We start from the raw sequence: 27,201 nt of genomic DNA on the forward strand, positions 1-27,201 counted from the left end.
GGTAATGCCACACAAGCAACCTGGCTGGCGTGGAAGCAAAAAGGTCTCAGGTCCTTTGAAAGCTCACCCGTGCTTATGCAGCAGGGTCATTCCAAGAGGAGAGGGAGAGAAAGGATGATGCTATGTGTTCTCACTTAGGGCTCACCTGTGTAGCCCATGTGGTTAAGTGTTTATTTTACTGCTACAAATGGTAGTGCTGCTTTGGGTTGGGGGTATGCAGGACTGCATAGACAGGGGTTGTCTCTGGGTTGAGGAGCTTGCTTTTGTGGGTATCTGAGTCTAGTGAGACTATACTGGTACGGTGAGCAAGCAGTCAGTGTAGATGTTATGATTTGGGCTCACAGGGGACCCCAACACTGAGAAATTACAGATTTCATCTATAACAAGAAAAATACTGCTGAAATGCCAGGGTTACTTCTTTACATTTAACAAATCCATTCAGATACAGAAGATGAACCAGCAGCTGGGTCAAAACAGAGACCCTCAAACCAATCCAGAACAGTTGCCTTTATTACATTTTTCTACAGCTTTGACAAGTTTGGTTTCAAGTGACTACAGCACCAGGAGAGGGGCATGTTCTCCCCAAAGAAACTGCCAGTGTAAGAAGGCCAGGTTTGCAGGGTGGTGAGTTCTTTAATATCTGGCTGAGACCTATGAGGACCCAGTACTTCTCAGCATCAGGACTAAACACGGCTTCCTGCCTCACACTTCCCAATTTCCAGAAATTATTCTCTTCCTGCTACCCTACTTATATACTCTTAGACCATTTGCAATAATCCCTCTACAGTTCTAAATGCCACAGGAGAAGAATGGAACAAAGGCAATGCAAATGCCAGAATGTCCTGTGTGACTGTTTGTGCTGTGGCTAGATGCTGTGCTGAGATTTCATCTTTCCAACAAAGAATCATTAAAAATGATAATACAAAACAAGAATACAGAATAAAAACACTGTGGCAGATTTTTACAACAGTCGCATCTTACTGAATAGCGCAACACAGAATGACATCTATAGAAGAGTAAGGAGAGAGAAATTAATAGTCTGGAGGAAATAGAGAGATTTTAAATTACATTTTAAATTACTTGAAATGAGAAGCTGATGAGACAGGGAGCTGCAGGAAGTCTGCTTCCAATGGCAAACCAAGAGTGCTGCTATTTGTGGAGAGAAGGGGCAGTGCTGTAGGAAAAAAAGGGGCACAAGAAAGATGCAGGAAGGGAGATGAAGGGCACGAAGTCGGAAGCAACTCCATGGGATGGTAACAGAACTGAATAGAGTATCTGTGCCTTGAGTGGTGCAGTGGAGCTTTCCAGCACATAGGGCAAAATGAGACAGCGATAGTATATGAAAACTGGTATGTAGGAATCTCCATCCTGGGGAGGCCAGCTCAGAAGGAGCTGCTGTAATGAGACGTAAAAGAGATGGAGTTGATGCAGCTGTATTTGCAGGCAGAGCAGAGGTGTTAATAGACAGATGCACCAGCAGAGGAGATGTTAGGAAAAATTAATTGGGGTTAGGGTGATGATTATAGAACTGGAAGCCAATGGGGCAGAGAAAGTAGAAGTGAGATATGATGCAGAAAGAGAATTAATATTTAAGAGATGTCACTGGAGAAAGTTGAAAAAACTCACATATCTCTATGGTTAGACAAGCAGAGGTGATCAGAGCAGCCATCACTGGCATCCAAAGCTGAGGATCCTGAAGCACTTAAGACACATTCTTCACATCACATCTGCATGTTGGTGGTTTTCTTAGACCAATTTAACAAACTAGGAAATGGGGGAAAGAAGATTTGTGGTTTTGCCAGAGAATCACAGGTGGAGGTGATGGAGATAGAGATGGGCGTGGAGATGGAGGTAGATATAGGGAGTTAAATACAGATGCGAAAAGCCTCAGTGGTCCTCTGTTCTTATCTTCAGGTTCATATAACTTGAGTATCAACACAAAAAGCAGTTTAAACATCAAATATCCCAATACTACCGGAAATTCACCTCTAGTGTAACACTGTGACCAGAAAGGAAGGAAGAAAGAAAGAAGGGCCATAGAGGGTACAGAGGTCTAGCAATTAAAAGGAGTAGGTTTCCATGCAAAAGTGGTGGTGGTCCTGCCCTGAGAGTGCATTAAAAATTCCTGTGTTAGACAGGAGTAGAACTCTGGCAGGGACCAGGTATGAGGTTATAAGGCTGCAATAATTAACTCCCTCAGTTTCTGACCTATATCCTCTTCCAAGCTAAATGTTGTGCAAACAATTCATTTAGCCTCATAACACTCTTACAAAGAAACATTCACTAGTTTGTGGAGGCACTGAGGCACTGAAAAATTCAGAATGTAACCACAAAGCCCAACAGAGCAAAAATATTTGCACTGATTTTAGTGGGATCTGGGTGCTGTTATAAATGAGTTGGGTACCCATGGATACCCAAGAAATCTGTTCCAGATTGAGTCTTGAAGCTAGAACTCCTCTGCTTTCCATGCAAGACTCCCTTTTCTCATGCAACCTTTTCTTCCATTGAATGGTAACCGTTGAAATGTTTGCTGCTTGAAGATGGTTGAGAAAAAGAAGTGTCAGCTCATGAGCCCTGTGGGTTGATATCTTCATAAAGGGAAAGGCTTCCTTCTTTACTTGAAAGAGATGGTGGGAAAAGACTGGGATTCCCAGGATGAATGTTCCACCATGATGAATTGCTGGATGTGAACTGTTTTGCCTCTCTTCCTCTTTCCATCCTGTGCTGAGATTTGTATGTACAGCAGCCTCCTAATCAATAGAAATAGAAAAAAAAAATCAATGCCTGCAACCCATTAGCTCTAACAGAGGGCAGGCTGCTAACGAGTCACTCTAGCCTGAATTCCAGTATTTGGTAAAGTATCCTCAGTGAGGGTGTATGTATACATATAGCTATAAACTTACTGAATAAGACTAGCAGAGACAATCAGTTATGAGCACCTTCCCCATCCCACCAGCATGTTTATCTTCATATATTTGCATAACTATGCTAAACTAGAGACACTATCCCCGCCACCCAGATGCTGTCCCTCATACTTTTCCACTCTAGAGCACACATTCTTCTGCACTTGATCTATAATCCCAGGCTACTTTCACACTGGACCATCCTATATATAAATAAATACATGCCTCTACCCATCCTTACTCCTTCATAAACCATATACCATAGAAATCCACTTTGAGCTCCACTTATTAACAAGCATACAGCTGTTCCTTCTCCTTTTCTGCATCCCCAGATCCTTCATGGAAATCTTTTTTCTTCCCATTCATATCCAAAAACAGGCACAGATATTTCCCACCAACAACCATATACATGCAAACCTGGGAGCATTTTCCAGGAAACAAAAAGTTGGTGAAAAGGTTGTAGAACAGGTTTTGTAATTGGAATCTTCTCTAAGGTCAAAGCACAGGGAAAGGGTCTCCAGAACAGATCAGAGAAGCAATGGGTCTTGCTGCCCATTGTGCATGAAATATGGGCACAGGTAACTGTCTTGCTCCCAATAAAGCCTCTATCTTGACTGTAACTAGAACAGACTCTCACTCCTGATCTGCCTCTCATTGAAGGGATGGTATCTCCTCGTCAACTTCAGAATATATGAGTTATAAAAGTCATGATCTCTTGACAAACAGGTTTACGAAACTCCAGTGAGGAAATGTGTAGAGATTGTGGTTTGGTTCTTAAAGAAGAAAAAAGGCTGTTTTAATGTAAACATAGCAGTAATCAGAGAACTGCAAAGAATAAGGAAAGGAAAAGAAAGGCCTTGGTTTTTTTCTGAACTGAAGGTTTTCAGAATCTTCCTGGAAGCAGCAGCACAATCATAAACGCTGAGGGAAAGGTGAGGCCTGCAGAAGGATGTTTCATGTTGACACTGATCGATATTCTGTGATATCAGGCTTTCTTCCAGTGTGAAGGGCACAGATGGGGACAAAGAAGAGGATCCTGTGCAGCCTCATCTATTCAGTATCATTATTTAAAGCCAGAATCCAGCCCAAACATGAGCTTTTGCCATCTGGTCCTCAGCAGCCACAGAGGTAACACTGGGGCTTCCTGAATGGGGCAGACTTGCTCTCTTAGGTCTGATGGTGCTGACACAGGTAACCCTTCTGCAAGCCAGCTATAAGCACTTATGTCTTCTTTAGGCCTTCTTCTGTCAAATAGTTTAAGGAGGAATATTGAACTTCTAATTTTTCTGATGCTCCCTAATAAATCAGGGTTAAAAAAGACTCTTCAAGGAACATGCTAAGCAAAACAAAAGCAATGGTTAGTCTCTGGGTTAGGTAATTTAGTCCCTCTAACTATTCAGAGGGACAAAGCAAGAGAAGCATCTATCCCAAAACCTACTCAGGGGCTAAGTGAGAGGGCAATTTTAGAAAACTCAAAATCACCAGGTCCCACCACTGTCAATAACAGGCTACTGATTTTAATGCGAGAAGGGCTTCTTTCCATAGTCCCACATAGTCAGGGAGGCATCCATGAGAAGTACATGTGCTTTAGACACTGTTTCAGAAAAAGTCAGCTGGTGTATTGTGTCCATAGAGCCATTATATGAATCCCTAGGATTTGGTTTTACATTACCATTGTAATGGTTTAGGATCCCCAATGTGAATTCCTACAGAGGAAGTAGGTTAAACACATCAGATTAAGCCAGTCAGATGCTAGACTGGAGCATTATGGTGATGCACAGAAGAGTATACCATGGATAGAAATCGTAGAGAGGTGATATTCTCTGCCTTGAGAATAGAGGCCTATTTTAAAAAGAAAGCAGAACACATACATCTATTTAGGCTTCTAACTCCACGTTTAGACATCGAAGAACTGTCCTGATTTTCAGTTGTGCTGAGCATGCAGCATCTCACATTGATTTTGCAGAGATGTAGAGGCTCCAAATACCTCTAAAAATCTGGATGTCTGTTTTGATGTCTAAATGTCATCTTAGCAGATTAACTTTGACCTCATATAACACAAAATTCTTAATAGAAAGTAAATCAGAGGTCCCAAGGCCAAATAAATGCTGGGCTCGTTGGGATTTGCCACTTTCAGTCATTCACTGCAGCTACTGACCACTTGCAAAAGTTTCTGGGAATGGTCTGAAAGCAGAGTTTACTCATACTGTGGCAAATCATGGGAAGTGAGGCGTCTACTGCAGGGCAAAGCAATTCCCAGCAGTGCACTTGCCTCATCCAGCTCCACTAGACCAGGCTCAGGGCCTCGGTGATGCCTCTCCGCTTGCCATGTGGGTCTCCTTGGCAGCACAGCCCCAAGCAGAGGCTGGCCAAACACTCCAGCTCATCTTCCAAAGATGTTGGGGTATGGTTCTCCTTTGTGTGTCTCTCATTTGTTTGCTCTATTGTTGTCCACTGTGACACACAGAGCAAGTCTGGCAGGGAGCACGAGGAAGCATGGCTCAGCCATACTCCCTCCTCAATATCAGGGACACAGGACCATGCATGGGGGAAGACAGCTCAGAGGCAGGAAAAGGGAAACTCATGCTGGTTATTGCCTGGGTTAAAGGGGTGGATGGGAGATGTGCAGTCCCCTGCGCAGAGCTGGTCCTCCTCCCATGCTCACCACTACTGCTTTCTCTGACAGGACATTTTTCCAGTTTGCGTGCATCTTTTAGATAAAACTATTCAGTTGCCATCTTTCCAGTAGCCAGCCTGAAACGACAAACCACTTCTCTGTTTCACAGACCATTGGGACTCTTCTCTGCAGCTGACCTATATTAGTTATAAGCTTCATTCGTTCTGGCCTGCGCTCCTCTCTCTTCTCCCACATGGAGCACATGCACTGCTCCTCCCCCTCAAACAAACACCTTTACACATCCAAGGACATTGTAAAAATAAAATGATCACAACCTGGCCCTCCGGGAACCTCGGTTTTACAGTTTGTCCCGCTCTGATGCCAACAGAATTCACAACCCAGTTCAAGAGAGACAGACAGTGAGTGAGAGAAAGCAGGCAGACAGGCACAGACAGAGGGAGATGGAGGAATCAGGAAGAGATAAAAAGGAGCAGAAGAAAAGAAACAGGGCAGCCAGAAGGAATAAGCTGCAGCAAGAGAAGGCATGTAAACTAGGAGTTTAGAACTCAACAGAAAAAGGGGGATGGAGTTAGAAGGAAGAGTAAAAAATTAAAATGACAGAAAGTTGAAGGAAAAGATAAAGAAGGAGATGAAAAAAGACATAGGAAAGGACAGAAGCAAAAAGAAATGGTCAAAGAAGGGAGGAGATCAAGTGAGGCAGCAAAGCAAGGTGGTGTCTCTGGCATGAAGTGGAAGAATTAAGAAGGTGCCTGTGAATTTGGGCGCTGCTTGTTCACATCTCCTTTTCCATTGAGAGTACACTGTGAGGAAAAAGAGGAGGGGGAAGAAAAGGATAAATAAATGCCTGAGCTGCCACCTTAAACAGCTCCTAGCAGTCAAGCAGGTACGCTGGAAACAGGCAGTCCACAGGTTGCAAATGCTCAGGTACACATTGCAGTTCAGCAGTCAGGAAACACTCTGCATTAGCACAGTGGCATTTACACGCCCAGGTCCACTGGGCCTCTCTGTGCCCTGACAATGAGCCCTGCATACATGCTTCTCTTTAGTACGGGGGAATTGTGCTCCGATCTCTGCCCTGCATCCTCTCTCAGGTCCCAGTAAGAAAACCCCAGCCTCAAATACGAGTGCTGTTAGCCTTTCTTCTTCTCAAATGAATTCCCTTCCTCCCTGCTGCCTGATCCCAGTTCTTACTTGCACTCCAAGGGCTGCCTTGCCTTCCCCTGCATCTCTATTCCCTGTGGTTCATCTCTAGCCTTGCTCTGCTGTTCCTCTGCTTTATCCCTCTCTTTCCCTATGACTCTTCTTCCTCACTGTCATTCATTCAGCTCTCCCTTACACAGGCCTACGTAAACACGTCCCCCCACACATCCTCTTTATCTCCATCTCTGTAGTTATCCACTTACCTATTACTGTAGTGCCTAGCTGACACACATCTCTCTCCCAGAGACAATCCATCTATCTCCACACCACACACCTGCCAAATCTGCCTGTCTTTCCTTCCTTCACAGACTTTCTCTCGCTGTCCCCCAGCCAGTCCATTTCTTTGCCTCCCCTCACCAGTCCATTTCTTTGTCTCCCCCCGCCCAGTTCTTCTGTCTTTCCCTCCCTACAATCCACTCCTCTTTCCTTCCCCTCCCCACTCTGCCCATCTGTCTGTCTGTCCCTCCTTCCCACAGTTCTCTCCAGCTGACACACATGTACCCCAGCCCATCTCCCTCCCTTTCCCCTTCTTCCCCCCCTTCACACATTTCATCTCTTTGTGTCTCCTACACACCCAGGCCCACGCTTGCTCTCTCCCATACTGAGAGGAGGCGGCAGCAAAGAATTTGCTGCTGACCGCTGCATTGCTAGGAGGCAAACACATGGCTGGCCTTGTGCAGGCCAGTTTCTGCCTGAGTGCCCCAAGTCACATATCCCCAGCATCATCTCCAGCACTGGGAAAACAGATGGTGTAATAAATGAGCGCAGTCTGATAAAAAGAGGAAAGGGTGCCTGCCTCAGATGCCCCTCACCCGCACAGAAACACACATCCAACATGGGCACAGCTCTCTTGCTCCTGTACCAGTCCAGTTTCGTGCCAGAACTAGCCAGCTGAACTAGGCACAAGCTCTACCCTAGTACCAGATGGAGAGGAGAGGGGTAGGAGGGGTGGTAGTGGATAGAAAGACCAGTGTTTTTTTCCTGACAGCAGCTTATAACCCCATAAAGAAAAGTACATGGTGGGATCTAAGCACTCTTAAGGTGATGGCAAGGGCTGTTAGCACAGGAGATGTAGCAGAATTGTGGGGACGTATAGCTACAAGACCTCCATGTGCAGGGACAACATAGAGGCTGGGTACCGAGATGGCATCCAGTGGTCACTTCTGTCTTGGTGAAGAGGGAAAGCCATCCTACTGGCAGTCTTAGCTGGGAGGGCCATCGGGAGCAATGACTTAGTCCACTTCAGGGAAATATCCCCAGGTCTCATAGGTGCAGAAACCAGAGGACAGAGTCTGCATGCCTCTGCTTTTGCTCATACCAGGACTGTCCTCCTGCCCTTACCCAGCTTCATGACATTGTCCAAGAATGCTCCTTTACCTCCTCCGCTACCTCCCCAGACATCTGCATCCAGACACTTGCAGCATCCTTTCCTCTGCATTCACCCCAGTTACAAGAAACCCACGCTTGTTACCCATTTCCAAACCCACCAGCGTTCCTTCCCCATCTAACATTTTCACATCCATTGCAGCCTGATCTCTCTCTGCTGACAATAGCACTGAAAGGCATTAGCTTAACCCTGTAAGGCATCTTTCCTTGATACTCCGTTCTGCTGTCCTTACAAGCTGATTTTATGCCTGATGCTTAACTGCAACCTGAATTTCAAAACTTCCCGTTTCACAGTCCCCAAACTAAAAGCCAGCCAATATCACAAAAACAAAGTCCTAGAAATAGCACACAATGGCCACGCACAACTGTTAGACTAAGAGAAAGTGACACTTCACAGGAATAAAAATAAATTAGCAAAAGCAGAGAAGGGAAACCAACACAGAAAAGAGATTCCTCCCATGCAGAGCTGAAAGCATTTTTTATTGTAGGTAATTTTACTCACGAACACAGTGATTTCTTTCTGCTTTACATTGACCTCACACATTGCATTTTTCTGTTTTTTTGACGTTAAATATTGATATTCTGGGGAGGTCTTCTGCTGTACGAACTGATCCTGAAGTTTTTTTTGTGAGATGTCTATGCTCAAGCTGTAGTGGGTACTTCTGCTTGGTCGGGTGAGGTCCAGGTTCTCTCTCCATTCCCTGAGTGGATGAACATAACGTATTCAGCAGCACAGTTAGGCATAAGTTTATGTGTTGTTCCTTTCCCCCCACCTCCCCAACCCCCCCAAAAAAAAAAAAAAGGTTTAAGCGAACAGATCACCCCACTTTCTGCCAAAAGAAAACAGAGACAGTGCTGGAACTAATTTGTGTTTTAAATGATGCAAAGATGTGTGGGTAACAATTGTAGGCGTCTATTTCCCTCCACTCAGAAATCCCCTTGGAAGAACTGTACTCAATTTGAATTTCCAACATCTCTTCACACTCTCCCACCCTGATAGTCTGAGAATATCCTTAGCTTACCTACTCTATTTTTTTCTGGTCTCACCTGGATATGCTGTCTCGAGCCACTGCTCCTCACAGCATCACAGTTTGCGTCCTTATATCCCCACACCACTCCCTAGGCTTACCATTCTGGATTCTCGCTATTGTCCTATCAAATCCCAGCGTCAACCCTGCCATGCAGACTTTAACTCATCCTGCCTTGTCCTGCCTACGAGGACAGGCTCAGTGAGTTGGGGTTGTTCAGCCTGGAGAAGTCTGCCGGGAGACCTTATTGCGGCCTTTCAGTTCTTAAAGGGGGACTGTAGGAAAGATGGAGACAATCTTTTTAGCAAGGCCCGTTGTGACACGACAAGGGGTGATGGTTTTAAACTAAAGGAGCGTAGATTTAGACAGGATATAAGGAAGAAATTTTTTACAATGAGAGTGGCGAAGCACTGGAACGGGTTGCCCAGAGAGGTAGTGGAGGCCCCATCATAACTCTGAATTCCCCAACCTGATCTTGACCCCAAGATCTTGGCCCTGAAAATCTCTGTTCAGTTTTTTATTCTTACCACCTGCCCTCCCACCTGCAGTGTCATTCAGCTCTACCCTGTATCCTCATTTTGCCTTAATGGCTCATGCAAAAATTACTTTTCCTCCCACTTTATTTCCATACATCATTCTACAAGCCAGGAAAAGCCTTAGGTCTTCCCACCCCTAATTCCCACCCTCCCACTCTGCCTCAGCAAATCCTTTGGGCTCTTCATGAAGTGATATAGACCCCACTCTTTCCTACATATTCCTGTTCTCCTACCGCTCCTGCATTTTCCCTGTTAGGGACACAGCAGCTGATCCTTTCTGCCTTTATACCTTTCCGCTCACACTCCCTAACTTGAAGCCCTCATATTGTGTATTTTTCCAGTACTTGTGCAGAAAGATTACAGGCTCCACATTTCTCCAATTGATGCATATCTGGCTGGAGGGAAACTCATCAAACTGACCCCATCCCTGACCCCAGCTTGACATGTAGGGTCTGTCACATTTCCCTTTTAAACATTGCCAGATTTGGATTTGATCTCAAAGACCAGGAAAGAGAGCAATTCCAGGCTTCTCTTGACAAACAGCTCTAGGGGAAGAAATACGTGAAGCTGTGACAGAAGAATGAGAGAAAGACCCCCAAGGAGTCAAAAAAAAAACCCCCAAACAAAACTCCAAGTCAGAATGAGAACAGCCAGCGTCTGTGAAAGTTACACTGCGGCAAGCTCTGAAGAGCCAAGACGAGGCTGCCAGGACTCAGCTGAGGGTCTCCTGCCAGGAAATTACACTCTAGACTGAGCAACATCCCCATCTCTCAGGTGACTTCGACAGGGAGTCACAACACCTGAAGAGCCTTAAGAAGACCAGAGATTGAGTAGCTCTCTTCTTTCTCCCTCCCCCAAGCATTGTTGTTCCAGGTCAACAGAGCCAAGGGCAACTGGCACAGAAGACATTGTTCTCAAGGCAAGATGACAGCAGGAGGAAGAAACAGGATGCGAGAAGCAGAGAGATGATGTGCCTTTAGGCTAAGAGGGACATCGCGGGGGCCAACATGGCTCTTGGAGAGCTCCTGCTCAGACTCCCCTCAGCTGCAGAAGGTCCTAGAAGTCCCTTAGCCCCAGCTTCCATGGAGTACCAGCTGCAAGATGTAAAAATTACTTGCTAAGAACCAGCAGAGGTAGATATTCTCCATCAAGAAGCAGATATGAGATAGGAAAAGAAGGACTGAGGATGCATGGGGAGAGAGGGGTCCCATCGTGGATGGTGTCAAGAATACGAATGTCTTCCTGCTACTAGCAGATGATCTGCCATCATACTGCTGGCTGTATACAGACAGATGAGACAACAACTGCAAGCAGTTGCCACCTGAATTTCACAGATAGAGTAATTATTAAAAGCAGAGCACAGGCTTGAGCAGGGTACGGACCCCCATGGATCTGTGTAGGCACCAGCAGAAAGCAGTTGCTGTCTACAGAACAGAAATGCAGTGTTTTCCCTGCTGTCAGCACCTGCGTCAGGCTCCTGGTTTCTCTTGAGATACAGCTCTTAATTGGGATAGATTGTACGTTTTCTGCTGTAGCCCAGCCCAGCTCCCAGTTTAATTGCTAGTTTATGACTTAGCCTGTTTTGTGCTTTCCATGCTACTTCTTTCCCCACTTAATCTAATAGAATTATAGAAAGCATTGCTGGGAGGACCTCAGGAGGCACACAGTTTATCCTTCTGCCCCAAGGCAGTATTTCATTTTCAACAACATCATGTGTCTTTTGCTATCAGGTCAGATCGGTCCAAGACATATAACGGGTAAAGAAATGAAGCTTACCCAGGGGAGTCAATTGGCATAAAAGACTAAATCCAGCCCTTTAAGTCACTAAAGTTATATCAGAAATAACCCTGGTCCAAATGGTGCCATTTATCTGATCAGTTTTCTGAAAGATGTCCTTTCTTAAGTTTTAAGTCTCTAAAATGAACAAATCTCTAGAAGAAACAGTTCTGTCAGCCCCATTTCAGTATTTTTAACGCTTTATTATGAACAGCAGTGACCACTCCATTGTTAAGACTGAACAGATCTTATCACAGTATGATCAGCTTTGAAACTCCTATTAACTCCCACAATAAAACCTGATCTTTCTGGAATTTTACATCCTGCATTTCCCTCCACAGTAGAATATGTCTGGCAAGACAAAACAAAACCATTAAAGCATCTTTAATATGACAACTTTACACAAACGAATTTCCAGTAAAATTTCAGAATGTCAGTCAGCTTCTTAAGGTTCTTTCTTCCAAGACAATTTGACTAAAAATTCCACTTTTGTTTTCTTTCGTCTATTAATCTCTCTAAGAAGAAATGTCTTGCAGCCTTGGGAATAGATAATGCAGAAATTAGAAGGATTAAAAAAATCAGCTGCTGATATACCAAGCTAACTAAAGCAGGGCACAAATATAACAGGGATTCTGTGCAGCAGAATCATGAGGACCAAAGGAAAGGTAAGGAGGGACCCCAAGGAGGAAAGAATGTTTTTTGCTTAATCAAACAAGCAAGCAGGAAAAAGAAGGACTATGTATCTCTTAAAAACAGGTAAAGGCCTGTTTGTTTCCTCCCCCTTCTTTTGAAATTTCAGTAATGGTTGAGCTAGGTCTCTTCTGGGTTGTAAACATCCATGCTGAGCACCTGCAGCACTGCACAGCTGGAAGAAGTAGGGGAGCTGTAAGAAGACAACAAGCTTCCTGGTCAGCAGACAGGCTTTCTGCCTTCTTCCCACTGTTCTCCAGCGTCTGTGATTTTGAGTGATGCTAAGGCTGTAAGCAGCAAACATGCATCCTCACCCTAAAGATGTGACCACAACAGTTACTGAACACAGTAAGAGAAACTTAATAATGGCTTCAGACTCTTTCTCATCCTGCTTGTCCAGCTCACCTACTCACTACCCTAAACTCCTTCACACAGACACAAAATTATTTTCCCCAGCCCTCCCAAATCCGGCTCCCATGTTCTCTAGCCACCCTTCACTACTAGCCTCTACAACCAAGGTCAGAAATAAGCTAGGAAAATAGCAAGAACATCACCTGCATCATGCTGGTATTATATAGCATATTAGCCAGGAAGGACAATATATTATGCTTTTAAAATGCATTCGGAAGGACTGAGATGGTTATTGTCAAACATACCATTTTGATGGACATTAAATTGTGTCCACGTTAGTGCTCAAAATAGTCCTGTAAAAAGCAAGTTGGGCAACATGCTTTAGACACAACCTCTTTTCTAATTCTAGTCATGGCCTGTGGAAAGAGGGAAAGGGGCAGTGGGTGAATCCCTACTGCTAGCTAATTAGATCATACATTTCCTCTCTCAGGCAATATATCTTTCCCTGCATGTGATGCATTTTTCTTCACTAACCTCCCAAAAGCAGCTTCCCTATAAATCACAAATCACCACTGCAAGCATTCCCTTAATGAGATCCTCCAGCTTTTGCATTCATTTAATAAAACAGCATTCACCAATCTTCATCTTACTGGTGCATTTAGACTGTTTATTTGAAGTTACAGGAGGTCCTTCTGGTGCAGAGAGATCGAACTCCCTGGTTAAAGATTGCATAGAATTCACTTTATCACCCATTCCCAAGGCATTCATCCCCCCTGTACACCACGTCACAGGTGGCATACACACCTGGCACACTATTTTCAATATGAAAAAATATCTGTCTTCTTGTGTTGAAATCACACCATCAATAGATCCAGGGGGAAATGAGCTACCAAATCAAAACAAACCTTCTTTAGTTCTTTAACTAGATCAGCACATCATCCAAAATAACTTCTATTCTTAAAAGTCAGGGGTACTAGCACCTGCAGGCAAGACTCCACTCAGCCCATGTAAATCAACAGACGCCCCCCAAGAATTAACAAACGAGACAACCCATGTAAGATAAAAATGCCAGTAGTGCTAATCCAGTTCAAAAAAGGGTGAGTCTTCTAGTTACCCTAAGGCCATGGAGGAGACCGTCCTTCTTTGGGGGAAGCAAGAGCTTTCCCAGTTGGTTCTGCCATTTTTTTGAGGTGGCTTCTAGCAGAAGAACCTATTCATGTTCTTTTCTTGTGGGCTAAGATCCTACTTAACCTCTTTAGCTAGTGGTATTCATGCTCCCTAGCTAATTCCCAGCATCAACGCACTGTTGCCAGTGAAACGAGCCCAACTGCTTCTCCAGATTCTTGAAGTGCTTCATAAACTCAGCTACATCATCTGCAGCCATATTTCTTATGTTCAATCCAATGTACTTTCCCTAGCATTGCGCATAAAAATGGTTATCAAATGCATATATAAAAGCCTTGAAACACAGATTCCTGAAAAGCCTGCCTGAAAAAATCACTTGGTGCTTACTCTCTACAAAATTCAGCTTCCCTTGCCCAAGAGAGGCTAACATAATCTGGGGGAAAAGAAAGGTTACGGTTTTGAACCCCTTGGTGTTAGGCTCAGTTACCAGGCAATACCTTACCATGGATGTTTTCATATACTGCGTAAGCAAATAGACTCTCACACACGCAACATCAGTACTCCACACAAAAGAGCAGTTCTCTCTAGGCTTTTACTTTTTCTGGTATGAAACCTTCAGGCAGACATGGCTGAGTCAGAGTAACTTAGCCAGGTATTCTTTCCATTTCCTGAGCCCCATTTCCACTAGTGACATCAGAATCGTGGTCTTTAATCTGAAATCCAAGGACAGCAGGGAAAGTTTAACAAGAAGGACTCAGATTCTAGCAAGGTATTGAGAACTCAACCTAATGAGAACGTGGTATTGCCAAGTTCAGCTGACAAAAATAAAAATTACACAAAAACACATAAGATGACAAATGCATGAAGAAGGAAGGATAGCTTGTTTAAAATGTTGGTCTCATCCCTAGAATAAAAGAGGTATTCTTGCTATCTGACCCCATTTTGCAGATAAGCCAATTTGGATGTGCCTGTAGGAAGTCCTGCTCACTTCAGGAGAGGTAGCTTCTCGAGAAATCTTGTGACCTGGGACCAGCAGAGGGCACTGCGTTACCAAGTGACAGCAGTACAGATGCAAGACAGTTCCTACCAGGCAGTGAAAGTGAGTGACATTGAAGAAAAGAACCAGATTCTAGAAGTCAGAACCACATATTAGTCATCAGCATATCAGTCCTACAAATGATAAGGTTAACACTGTTTAAACAGTCCTCAAACGCTGTGCACTCCCAGAAACACACCTAAATCCAATTCGGTCCCCACATATAGGGGATAGGCTGGAAGAATGGGCCAACAAGAATCTTACGAAGTTCAACAAGGACAAGTGTAAGGTCATGCACCTGGGAAAACATAATCTGGGAGTGCAGCACAGACTGGGATCCACCTGGCTGGAGAACAGCTCTGTGGAAAGGGACCTGGGGGTCCTGGGGGACAGGAAGCTCAACATGAGCAAACAGTGTGCTGCTGCGGCCGAGCAGGCCAACAGGATGCTGGGTTGCATCAAAAAGGGCATCACCAGCAGAGATAAAGAAATAATTATCCCACTCTACTCAGCACTTGTCAGGCCACACCTGGAGTACTGGGTACACTTCTGGTCCCCACTATACACAAAAAAAGATGTGGACAGGCTGGAAGGGGTCCAGAGAAGGGCTACCACGATGATCAAAGGACTGAGAAGCCTGCCATGCGGGGATAGGCTGGGAGAATTGGGATAGTGCAGCCTTGAGAAAAGGCGGCTTAGAGGTGATCTCATCACCATGTACCAGTACTTAAGGGGTAACTACAAAGAAGATGGAGACTCCCTTTTTACAAGGAGTCACATGGAGAGGACAAGGAGGAACGGACACAAATTGCTCTTGGGAAGATTCCGATTGGACGCCAGAGGGAAATTTTTCACAGTGAGGACAGTCAACCATTGGAATAATCTCCCCAGGGAAGTGGTTGACTCAGCCACATTGGACACTTTTAAGATTCGGCTGGACAGGGTGCTGGGCCATCTTGTCTAGACTGTGCTCTTCCTAGAAAGGTTGGAATAGATGATCCCTGAGGTCCTTTCCAACCTGTGATTCTGTGATTCTGTGGTATCTCAGTCTCCGTGTGTTGATTTTAGGGTGTAGGCCTCCTACTGAAAATGCTTTTCAAGTGGCAGGGCCAAATCAGTCCTGCCCTGCAACATATGTATCAAGGCTGGGTTGCTTAAGTTAAAAAAGCATTTCCTCTCTCCTTCTCCAAACCTCTATATCCTTGCTTGTAGCAGCAGGAAGTCTATTCAGAGAAGAGACAAGACAATATCAAAGCAAAGAGCTGGTAATTTCCATTCTGCCTTCCCTTTTTACTCCCCGCCTCCTCCAACCTAGCAGACTTTCAGTGAGCAGAGAACCAAGTTAGAGGACATGAAAGGAATGCTGAGGTAGCAACTTCAGAAGAGTGCCTTTCCACTTGCTTATTTCTAGTTTATTTTGAATTACCAGGAGATGACCATGAAGAAGCAAATAGCTCGTCTTTTTTCTTCTCTCTGTATTCCATCCTGCAGGATTCTGGGCACTAGAAGAAGCTTAGAGGATAAGTCAAGCCACTCACAGCCCTCAAGCTAGTGAGTGAAAAGTTTCCACTTTCTCTTTGTACAGTTGGTGGAATGACTTTGCCAGGATGTGGAAAGGGGCCTCAAAATTTTTCATCTCCTTCTGTAAAGAAATAAGAAAGTAGTGAATGAAAGATGGAATAAGCATTTGACTGCTTCTGCTCTAACTGTTTCACAAAAGACAGATTAAAACTGAGGGTGAGTTAGATGACAAACAAGTGGAAGAACCCCGTCAATTATCTTTCTTTACCTGAAAGAGAAGATAACTTTACAAACACTCACTTCCACAGATGGTGAAAGGAGCAGAAACTCACCACTGACATCTCACAGTATTCCAGGCCATGCTTCTCAGCCCACTCCTGTGCTTGTTTCTGCTCTACAACTCGACGACCAACCAGGTCTGTTTTATTCCCCACTAAGACACCTACAGAAAAAAAAAAAAACAAACCATAAAACAAAGGAAAAACAACTCAGAAATGCTGACTTCTTAACAATAAATGCTGGAGCATTTGTAGAAGCAGCTGAAAAAGTTGGAGGCGTGGAGAGCAGTCTACAACTCCCTAGAAAAGAATCCACAAAGGAATTCATGCCTCATCTGCTTTGTGATAAAAGCAAATGAGTTGGAGGAAGTTATATCTGCCCCTGGCTTAAAATGAATGCTCTATGCCACATCTCAGTGGGAACAATTGCTGTCATACAAGAGGGGAGCAGAGAACAAGAATCTCACCCATTTCTTACCTGGGATGTGCATTCCAACTCCTTGAGCCCTCAGCTTCTCCAACCAGTTGGCACAGTTGTTGAAAGACTGCTCATTAGTGACATCGTACACAAGGCACAGGACATTGGGTTGCTCCCACTGCACAGCAAGAAAGGAACATTGTCAGCTCTAATGAAGCTGATGTCGTCAACAGCCAGTCTGTAAACACGGCAAACACAGATGCTAAGACAAAAACAATAAGCCTAACGTAGAGGAATCCTATGCCCTGGCTGAGGTTTCACGTGTCAGTTGAGCCAACTAAACGGATAGCTGGCACTGGGAGAGGTGGTCTTGCTTTCTTTCCCCATTCCTGTCTGCACAGTCCTGCTCCTTTACTTGTATCGGCTCTGGCACTCATCTGATCCCTAGGGAAGCTGATTCTTCATGCTGAATCAGCTCAAAATTAATCCTAGAGAGAAAAGGAGAAAGGTTTTCTTCCAGTTTGAGAAGCTGATCCAGCTTGTAGAGGGGTCCCTTGCAAACGAGACCTAGTGCAAGGGCAAAAGTGGGATTGCCCCTTGTAGAGCGATGAACCAGTAGGTTGACTTAGCCATCTTATGAAACCTCACAACAATTAATTGATCCTACATATCAAAATGAGATAACACAATGGAGACCTGTACAAGTAAGGACACAAACGCATGAAGGAAAAATATCAAGGGCAGTATTATGCTCAAGGACAACAGTGAGTCCTGTTGGATCAAACACATCACTATAACATCAAAAAACCCCACTGTTGGAGTAGCAGCAAAATAGATGCTTTTCTGAGAAATAAAAATAACTTTAACCAACAGGACACACTGATTCTCAGTTAAATCTCTATATTTCTTTTGTAAGAAAACTGAATGACACTCTGCCTTCCTTCCTCTGGAAAGTATGTCTTCTAGTACCTTTACAAGTTTTAGAGAGGGAGAACAGGATGCATTGGCAACTGAGGTAATTGCTCCCATTTACACTAAATACAAAGTTTGCTACATCTGCCAGACTGGGGAGTTCAGATCTTCAAAGCAAAAGCACTTCTTTGGAAGAGGAGGACTGTTACATAAGACTTACCAGTTTCTCCAGCATTTCAGAAAATAGATCTTTTCCTGCAGAGTCAAAAATGAAGAATTCCTGAAAGCAAAAGCAGAAAGAAGGCTCTTGCCAGGAAAACGCAGTGCAGGGAAAGGTTTTGAAAGTAAATACTGGAACTTGTAACTCCTGCATTTTGTTGAGTACAGCAGCGTCATGACCCTAAGGGACAAGTTCCCTGGACTGACAATTCTCCAGTTCAGATAGCATGAGAAAAGAAATAGCTATTTTTCATGTACAACCAGTAAAAGGGTTACCTCCAAGGTCTCAAGTCTGGTTTCCATCTGTACTGCAAACACAATATGTGGAGCAGGACAGTAACCTGCGCTATTTATACGAAATTATACACGAGGCCCACATTCCACTAGTGGGAGTATAGGGCATTAAGGAAAAATAACAGATAAGTTCCAGCTTCCGTAGTTCTAGGAAACATGAACTAAACCTGAGTGCCCTAAAGGACAAACCAGTATCCTAACAAAGCTGGCAACAGCTTTGGTTTAAGATGCCATGTTGGATACAAGAATGTAAAACTTACATTTTTAAGATTATGCTAAGCCTGGAGTATCAGCAATTGTATGTGATCAGTCTCATTTCCTTCATGCAGCTTAACAGCCTTATAAACATGCAGAGCGAGCTCCCACCAGAATGAGACTGTGAGGTTTGGGCTCTGGATGTCTTTTTCTGACCCAATTCATGTCACAGAAAAACTCACCACACTATCACTTGTCTCTGGAACTGATACAGCCTTCACCAACAGTTCTACGCCTGTCGTCTGTCAAGAAAAATCAGGAAAACAAGGATCGGAATAGTTTTTAAGAGCCTGTCCGACTGCATACCAACTATGCATTGGACTGAGGCAATTCTTGTGAATCATTACAATCCCATCAAACACAGACAGCTGGGGACTCCTCATAGCTTTGGTAACACACTCCCACCTGCATGTCAAGGCCATGTGGATTTGCTCTGATGGGGGAAAAAGACAGGGAAGAACCAACATCCAGAGATTTGCTTATATACAACTAAGGGTACTAGCTGAAATCTGCAGGGCTACGTTCACTGACACATTGCTGCTCTAAAGCATGCCTTAGAACAGTCTGCACCCACCATGTGATCAGCTAACATATGGGACTGAGGTTATTTGTGCCTCTTCCACCTTTTATCTCATTCTGCTTTGTAGCTTGTTTGTTCTATTTCTATCCTTAACTTCTGGTTTCCATCTTTATTTCAATGAATAAACATATTTCAGTGGGGTTTTTTTCCACACTCATATTTTCCTTTTTTTACTTTACTTATATTTACTTTTATTTTTATCCTTCTTCTGATTAGTCATCACCATTGATTCTCACACTGAAAGACTGCAAACTGTATCCTCTTCATCTGGGAACAGTTTCTGTAGATTATAATTATCTTGGGGCTATGCAGCACATCTTCATGTTTGCATAGTGATAAGCGCACTGTCCACACGCACATTTAATATTTGGAATTAAAAGCTTTCTCCTTCAGCAATGCTTTTTCATAGAGCACTCCCTAAAGGGGGAAGCTCTTTAACACCACAAAAGCTTGTGAAAACATTGGTACAGCAGGAAAATTATAAAGTTAACTACATTACTCTGCATTAAGTTTCAAAACCAGCACCCACATAATGTAAAGACTTACAGAATACTAAATGGTTTCCCTTCAGGATCTAGGTTGTAAGAGAAAGAAAACCCTATAAGACTCCATCAAATCATATTATTTATTTTGTTCTAGACTTTCTTTGTTTTCTCATGCAACTTAGAAAAATGTTGGATAGCAGTTTGAGCCTGTCATATGCTTACCAGTGTGTAGTTTTTCTGAAAATGAGCCCCATCATTGCTGAACATCTGGGCTAAAGCGCTCTTCCCCACAGCTGGATCTCCTGCAAAACCGAAAACATGAAAGATTTTTGTTTCGTCTTAGAGGATCTTATTTTCCCTCAGTTCTGTTACTATCACACACCATAAGAACCTGGATGCTGTAACTCTGAATGCAGGCACGATAACTGTCATAAGAAGCACAAAACAGTCTAAAAGGTAATACCCACATGAGGAAATAAATATTGCCATTATGCATACTGGTGCTGACATCAGATTTCTGCTCTATGAATGACAGTAAAGAGCCCCCAGACCAAGGTGGAACTTCTGTTTGTACTAGAATTCATGCCTACCCTATAGCCTTTAGATAAGAATGAAAATTTCCCAGATATGTTGTCATGTAGAGAAAAACACAATGCCATAAGGGAGACTGGGCTGCACGGGAGGCTGTTTCCTCTCCTTAGATTAACCATTTCCCCAGATTCAAATCCTTGTTATGTACTGGGTTTAGGGAAGAGGCAGGTCATGTATATATTACAAAGCTGCTTAAGCTGGTAACATTCCTCGATGAACTCTTCTTGCTGAGCCTGCTAAGAGCAACTCTTGCTGACTCAATGCTGCTGGTGGCTCATTAGTTGCATCCTGGGCATAACAGCAGCAAATGTCACTTGGCTGGAGAGAAAGAGCCTGCTGATTCATCCCTACATGGAAGGAAAACCAAGGGGCTTTAGTTTTTGCTCTTGTAGAGCCAAGGCTTTCTGGTATGGCTAGGCACAACACTTTGGGCAAACCTGGCAGCTGCCTGCTTTGGCCTGCTGTTACAAAACTCTTTAAGATCCAAAGCAATGGCAGAAAACTGCAGAATTCACACATGCTCATATCACTCTATGAAAAATATCATAATCCTTGCAAAACAAAAACTTAATATTCCCGAAGGGCTTATCCTCTCTTCACACACTGTCTCAGTAGCCTGGATAGTTCAAAGGACAGGAACCAGGAATTAAACACTCCAGTGGCTCTAGCTTTACCCTTAAAGGAACACTTTCCAGGCAGCCAAGCCTGGAATACAAGTCTTTTATGCTATGTTGTTAATAAATAAACCCAGAAAGGGGTATATTTTGACCCTATTACAGCTTCCTAGATGGTGTTTTGAAGGAAATTGGTACAGCTATCTGCTCACATAATATTATAGACGAGGAAGGGTGTTTTGGATAGTGACAATCCCTTCTGGATCCATTAACCAAATGTAGTTCTTGTTTAAACATTTTTTAGCATGCTTGCTTGCTTACTTTGAGCTGAGTTGGGCTCATAATATTTAGACAGGAAAATCTGGTAAGTCAGCTTGTTTGTTCCGTGATCAGTTCAAGCTTGTGCTGAAGACAACACTCCGTTCTGAGTGGAAGCTATTCTATATTTCAATAGACAATTAGATCTGCCTTTGTAAAATGAGATAGAGAAGCATACATTGCTCTAAACTGCAGTAGGCATCATCCAGTGCAAATTCTTAACTAATGTGTTGCCTTTCTTCCATTTGACAGCCCCACTTGCTCTTTCCCTTTTCTTATTCTTTGCCATCCCCTTAACCCATTACATCAGTACATTTTCTCAAAATAAGTTTCCTTGCCCTTTTAATTTACTTTGGTCTCATGTGCCAGTATTGCAGCCCACAGTATTTATCCCATCCATATTTGTTATTCTGCCAGAATCTGTAGTGTGTCTCTAAAATGCCTGCTACCGCCAACTGTCTTTCTACAATGCAAACCTTTTCGTAGTATCTCCATAGTAAGCTCAAACAACAATCTTTTACTGTGTGTCTGTAAATTAGCCTTGAGATAACACAGAAATCACTTTCTGTTGTCAAGTTAATAGCCTCTCTTTTGCTAATAAAAGCTCTTTTCCCTGTGTTGTTCTCTTTGACCTTGGTGCAGCTCCCAATACTGTGAGCCACTCTTCATAACCATTTCCTTAGGTACACAAGAGTTCCCTGCTCCATCTCCAATGATTTTGCTCCTACCTATGTAATTGCATTTTCTTGTTCCCTTTAGGTTGTTGTGGTTACTAATTTTTTATGTCTCTCTTACTATATTGGTCTCTTCTGCAAGAGGGAAATTATTTTGCCTAGTCTGTTTCACTAATTTATTATTTTTAATAATACATGGATATTACTGTAGCACTACTGGAACACTACGTATGGGACAGGACCTTCCTGTTGTTTGTTTTGTGAACAGAATTGAAAAGGCAGCCCCAGACCCAATTAGGATTAAGCATACAACTGGGTCATCCAAAGAAAACCTCTGTGAATTTAAAACGGTCATGGAATTGGCCTTTGGTAACACTAAACAACAAAACAAATGACAAAACGGCAAAGCCTATGTACTGGGAGCTGGAAACTTCCAAATTGGAAATAACATGTAAGTTTCAAAGCTAGAAGGCAGGGAAAATACTGGTGCTGTCCACAGTAACTATGAACAGAGGCATGAGGGAGATGAATTCTTTTGCATTTGCCAAAGATCACATCTGGCTTTGTGTGACTTGATGGTTAGCTGCTTCTGAGGTTAAAAAAAGGCAAACATTTTATTCTGGATGAAAGAAAAAAGGTTTGGAACAAAGAGCTAAACCTGGGAGTTGTCTGCACACACAGGTTTTATGGATTTGTGCTTCTCGCTGAGACTACACAGAGCTTCAGTGTAGAGTGAGGGGGAAACCAAAAGAAAAAGTTTTCTTCCCGCAGTGTTCACAGTCAGCTGTACTTACCTCCAATGCCTCCACAATCCATCCTGACTAACAAACCTGTGTCTTTACCTCACTTCAGGGTAACCTCCAGTTAGCTTGGGGTAAAAGACGTCTCTGTGAAGTGCACATGTTTCGTTGTCCTACTCTTTGCTAAGGCTCTACCTTTCTATCACACTCTCAGAATCATCCCAATTTCTGACAGGAATTTTTCCTCCAGCAAAAAGGGAGCCTCCCACAAGAAGCAGGATGTAGCTGTCTACCCTACTCCCTTCACACTTTTCCCATCGTCAGCCCACCTTTCCACACTGTAGAAATATCTTTTCTTTTTCTTTTCTTCTATTTTTCCCTTTTCCTTTCTTTTCCCTTCCCTTCCTTTTCTTTTTTCTTTCTCTCTCTTTCTCTCTCTCTCCCCCCTCTCCCGCCCTTGCCTTTCAGCCGGTCCGACCACGCTTCACACCCTCCCCGAACACAGCTCCTGATTCTCCACACGGGGCAGGCAACAGCAAAGGAGGCTCCCACCGTTCCCGTATCGAGGGAGCCGCAGTCCCCACCCCTCTCCTGTCACCCCTTCCCCCACCTCTTCGCTGTCGGGGCGACCCCTGGACGAAGGGCCGAGAGAAGCGGCGGGGTCCTCCCTGGCCACCGCCCGCCCGGGGCTCTCTCGTCGCTGAGGGGACCCGCGCCTCCCAGCGCCGCCCGGCTGCTGGCCTCGCCCCATCCCACGGAGCACCGCTCTAGGCCTCTACCGCCGGCGGAGCGGGTGGGACCGGGCGGGCCACACTCACCTGCCAGGATGCATTTGGCAGCGAGCTTCACCATCGCCCCGGCCCGGGGAAGGCGGCGGCAGCGGGCCTGGAGGCCGCGGTGGCGGCAGCCGCGGCCCTAGCAACAGCGCGGCCCTAGCAACCGGGAGCCCCGCCTCCTTCAGAGGGTGGGGGGGGATGGGGGGGGGGGCGACAGACCGACCAGTTCAGTTGGCTGGGAGCTCTGCTCATCAATGCTAGTCGAAGTTGTTATTGGTTCTCTCGTCTTTTCCCGCCCACCAAGCATCCTGTCATTCAAACCCTCCCCTCCGCCCGTGCTAGTGGCTGAGGCGGGGCAGCGCGCCCAGCCGGTGGCACCGTGGTGTTACGGGGAACAATGGGGTGGTTTCCGCCCAGCAACTAACTACGTTAGTGTGAGTCAGCTTGTGATTGGGTAGAACACAGGGGACTGTACCACGTAGTCGAAATTAACCCGCTGGGGACAGGGCAGAAAATAATAAAGAACCGGGCAAACAAGTATGTAATAGGGGGCGGGGTAGCGCCAAGGAGGGAAAAGACAAGTGAGAGTGAAAGGAGAGGAGCCTCCATTTCCTGCCGGTGGTCCCAGAGAATGGGATCTCCCGTACGGCACCGCCCTCACTCTCACGCCGGGCGGTGCGCCTTCCTGCGCGTGCGCGCCATCGGACGGTCTTTTCCCTCCGCACCGCCCCTCTGGTCCTGCGGCGCGGTGACGCGCTGCTCTGCGCATGCGCGGGTGGTTAGCGGCGGGGGCGGCCGGGAGGGTGGGTGCTGCGCGCGCCGGCGGCCGTTAGCTCATGCGGTCTGAGGTTCGGGGTCGGGGCAGGGGGGCTGTGTCCTGTCACCGGCGGTGGGAGGTCCCTAGTGTGGGTCACTTTTCCCTCAGGGCTCCGAGCTGGAGTCAAGTCGGAGCGGGAATTGGAACTGCCCAGCTCCCATCTGCAGCCCACGGTGTTCTTTGCTGCAGCTGCTTTTAAGTCGGCCACAAATCTCCCGAGTGTCATGGTGTTGGTTGGGGGTTGGGTCAGTGTGTTCAAAACAGATCGTTTGTGAGGCTTGTGTGCCTAATGTGGAAGTTGAGCAACGTTTCTTTGGTCGATGTTTGATCTGATACCCTTTCCCCCAGTTAATGCATTTTCTTGCTTTTGACTATGTTACTGTTCTCCTAGAGAGAGTTCTCTTCTTGCTCGCACCTTTCTTAGTTGCTTTCTTCATATCTCAGAGTTTTGTTCCTTTCTTTTCTCCTTTGTTATTTTTGTAATCTTTCACACTGTAATAGGTTGGTTTCTCTAATTGTCTTCTTTTTCAAATATTTTTACTAAGATCTCCCTTGACTACTCTTAAACTATTTCTGTGCCATATTCTTAGTCTTTAACTGATCTTCTGTCTTCCTTAAGCAGTCCAAGTCAAACTTAATGGGGTTGGGTTAGAGCTAAAAAGCTGACTCTGAAAGTTTCCTGTTTTTTCCCCTTCCTCCAATCTCTTAACGATCTTATGCTGCTAGAAAGCATGTCATCAAGTAACAAACAATACTTTTTCAGGGTATAAACTTTGCTTGGCTACACATTAGGTTGTTCACTGTGGAGCACAGAATCTGTGTACTATGGAAAGTACTAAGCAATTTTGGGATTAAGAGAATAGTCAATAATCTGTATTTGGGTTATAAGATTGGACGTTCCAGGAATAGAGTTGGTTGAAAATACATGTTTTCCAAGTTTTATTTTAACCTAAAGGTAGTGCTAGCTTAGAAGGCAGCTTTTTTGGTTATTTCTAGTATCAATGACCCATTTGACATGTTTGGGACTATGTGACTAACCTGCCAGACATCTAGCCAGACAAGCAAATAACATAAAAATAATAAGTACCTATAGCAAAATCAAAGGAGTCTTTTTATATGTTTCTGTGATTAAAAACATGAAGGGGACTTCTCTAGCCTAAATGGGCAGATACTTTAATTGTAGCTGATGACTGTAGTGAAGTATAGTGATGGATTGACTACTAGGGGTTCGTTTAAAAGGGAAAAGAAAAATTAATCCCAGGTCTCATTGTTGCTTTCACTGGTTTTTCTTTTATTCCTAAATCCTCCATCACATAAAACAGGTGCGTGGTTATTGATGTTCTCCATCACTTATATCTAAATAGCTTACCTCCTTTTTCATCTTTTCTGTCTTCAGCTCCATCCTCCAAGAAATTCACTCGTCTCTGTGTTGTTCCATTTTTGCAATCTTTGCATCATCCTTTGTTGTCTATTTGTAATATTGTCCCAGTTTACTGACGGGTCTCTATGCAAAGGCTTTGAAGCTCCATTATGATGTACTTGAGATTTATTGATTGTGGCTGTAATGTAGTGGTATCCATCAGCATTTACTGACATCTCAAACATCTCTACCATTTTACCCTGGGATCAGTGTAATAGAAGGCATAGATTATGTTGGAAGTGAGATTTTCATTGCTGTCAAAAAATTCTGCTTGGAATCTGGCTATCTCCTTTCTCCTTCTGTTTGCTACCTTTCTGGTAGCACCCTGGTCCTTCATACCCCCTGTTCCCTCATCTCCTACTTACCTCCATATGCTCTTGGTGGGCTTGTGTCCTTTTGCCCCACTCATTTTTTCCCAGCCTCAATCTTTCCCTCTGCCTGACTTCTCACAGGTAAAAGTTGTTCCCGTACCGGCGTTGGCAGTGATAGATTAAGGTTGAATTACTTATCTACACCTTGTAATCCAAGCAGAATTGCAGTCTGCTTTTAGCAGTCCATGGGAATTGTTGCTGAATAAATTGAAATACTGGTAGCTGTGCTGACTGAAGCTTCTCTCATCTTGAATACGTGAGAAAGAGAGGGGAGGAGAAACCATGTGGATTTAAAAGAAAGAAAAACAAAGCCACAACAGAGGATGATGTCCTTTCCCTAGAGAAGTGTTTATTAGGTTAAATCCTGTATGAACCAGCTAAGGAGAAATAGAGCACTGTTTTTATTCACACATTTAATTTCTTCCTCAAATAAAACAAGGTTCCTATGAGTGGGAAGCGCCCCTTCTCAAATGTGAGCAGGATAAGTTGCCCTGACGGCCACAGAACCCTGAAATTCGAGGTCACATTCCTTTAGGCAGATAAACTGCACATGTCCATATGTGGCTCGCATTCCCTTGGGCTACAGAAGGCAGAGATGGTGGAACTGCAGCTCCGGTAGGAGCAGCAAGGAATTTCAGAAGCAAGGTAAGGCTTTACAGTGAGGATTACACCAAGGTCATACAGTCCTTTAGACTGATCTATGGCTTGTGCTTCAGATTCTGTCGGGCCCTGCGCAAGTCACTTCGTTGTCTCCTTCACAACATATACCTGATAAAAAGTGATTTTTGTCAGGCAGAATTCACTAACATTCCTAGGACTTGTTTTTATAGTTATTTATGTATAGATGCAAACATTCCAGATATGACCTGAGTTGAGCAGGTTACAATGTACAACTTGAACATGCTGCCTAATAAAAGCTACCAAAGAACTAATGTAGCTTTCCTTGGAGTAAGCAATGCTTCCCAGGAGGGCATTAATACTGAGGAATTAGTAGATATTTCTGTAAGAAATCTCTTAAATACAAAGTGTTTCATCAGTTCTTTTTTAAATCTTATATTACTAAAAGGAAACAGTGTGACAGGACATCAGAAGTATCTTGCAAATGGACGAATATTCAGAGTTCATGCAGCTTTTTAAATCTGTATATATTCTTACAGAATTGACTGTGAGTGTTTACTGATAAGTCTGGAGAGCTTTGAAAACTGCAAGAACGGATGTGTAAATTTTATTGTAGATTTCCGTTCTTTAC

General features: G+C 44.2%; 2 protein-coding genes across 7 annotated transcripts in view; one reads left to right on the forward strand and one right to left on the reverse strand.

The window, feature by feature from the left end:
- Nucleotides 1–27,201, forward strand: part of NCF4 (neutrophil cytosolic factor 4) — a 138,181-nt gene that overhangs the window by 55,424 nt on the left and 55,556 nt on the right. Inside the window, exon 1 of one of the 2 annotated variants that reach the window (XM_075076299.1) lies at nucleotides 24,199–26,597. The exons of the other annotated variant lie outside the window; for it this stretch is intronic. The gene's annotated coding sequence lies outside the window, so the exon portion shown is untranslated. Of the gene's footprint in view, nucleotides 1–24,198; nucleotides 26,598–27,201 lie in introns of those variants that run through there. 2 annotated transcript variants of the gene reach the window in all.
- On the reverse strand, nucleotides 494–23,527 carry IFT27 (intraflagellar transport 27). Of its 5 annotated transcripts, XR_012657560.1 has the most exons (9): nucleotides 23,387–23,527; nucleotides 19,854–19,933; nucleotides 18,749–18,808; nucleotides 18,019–18,078; nucleotides 16,947–17,064; nucleotides 16,523–16,632; nucleotides 16,096–16,311; nucleotides 8,630–8,828; nucleotides 494–2,750 (listed from the first exon to the last, which is right to left on the reverse strand). XR_012657560.1 is itself a non-coding variant. In XM_075076288.1 (7 exons), the coding sequence occupies exons 1-7, from the start codon at nucleotides 23,418–23,420 to the stop codon at nucleotides 16,213–16,215; spliced, it is 561 nt and encodes a 186-aa protein (XP_074932389.1). In that variant the 5' UTR covers nucleotides 23,421–23,527; the 3' UTR covers nucleotides 16,060–16,212. The 5 variants fall into 5 exon arrangements, 2 of the variants coding, with proteins under 2 accessions (XP_074932389.1, XP_074932399.1); XR_012657559.1 differs by lacking the exon at nucleotides 494–2,750 and having other exon boundaries at nucleotides 8,580–8,828; XR_012657562.1 differs by lacking the exons at nucleotides 494–2,750; nucleotides 18,749–18,808 and having other exon boundaries at nucleotides 8,580–8,828.

The sequence above is a fragment of the Phalacrocorax aristotelis genome, chromosome 1 (genome assembly GCF_949628215.1).
Source record: "Phalacrocorax aristotelis chromosome 1, bGulAri2.1, whole genome shotgun sequence".
Taxonomy (NCBI): domain Eukaryota; kingdom Metazoa; phylum Chordata; class Aves; order Suliformes; family Phalacrocoracidae; genus Phalacrocorax; species Phalacrocorax aristotelis.

What these genes read in the sequence shown, in the direction of transcription:
- IFT27 (XM_075076288.1), bottom strand. Translation starts at nt 23,420, where the DNA reads ATGGTGAAGCTCGCTGCCAAATGCATCCTGGCAG. An exon ending in TGCCAAATGCATCCTGGCAG is followed by an intron (nt 19,934 to 23,386) that starts GTGAGTGTGGCC and finishes TCGGTTTTGCAG; the next exon opens with GAGATCCAGCTGTGGGGAAG. An exon ending in TTCAGAAAAACTACACACTG is followed by an intron (nt 18,809 to 19,853) that starts GTAAGCATATGA and finishes TTTTCTTGACAG; the next exon opens with ACGACAGGCGTAGAACTGTT.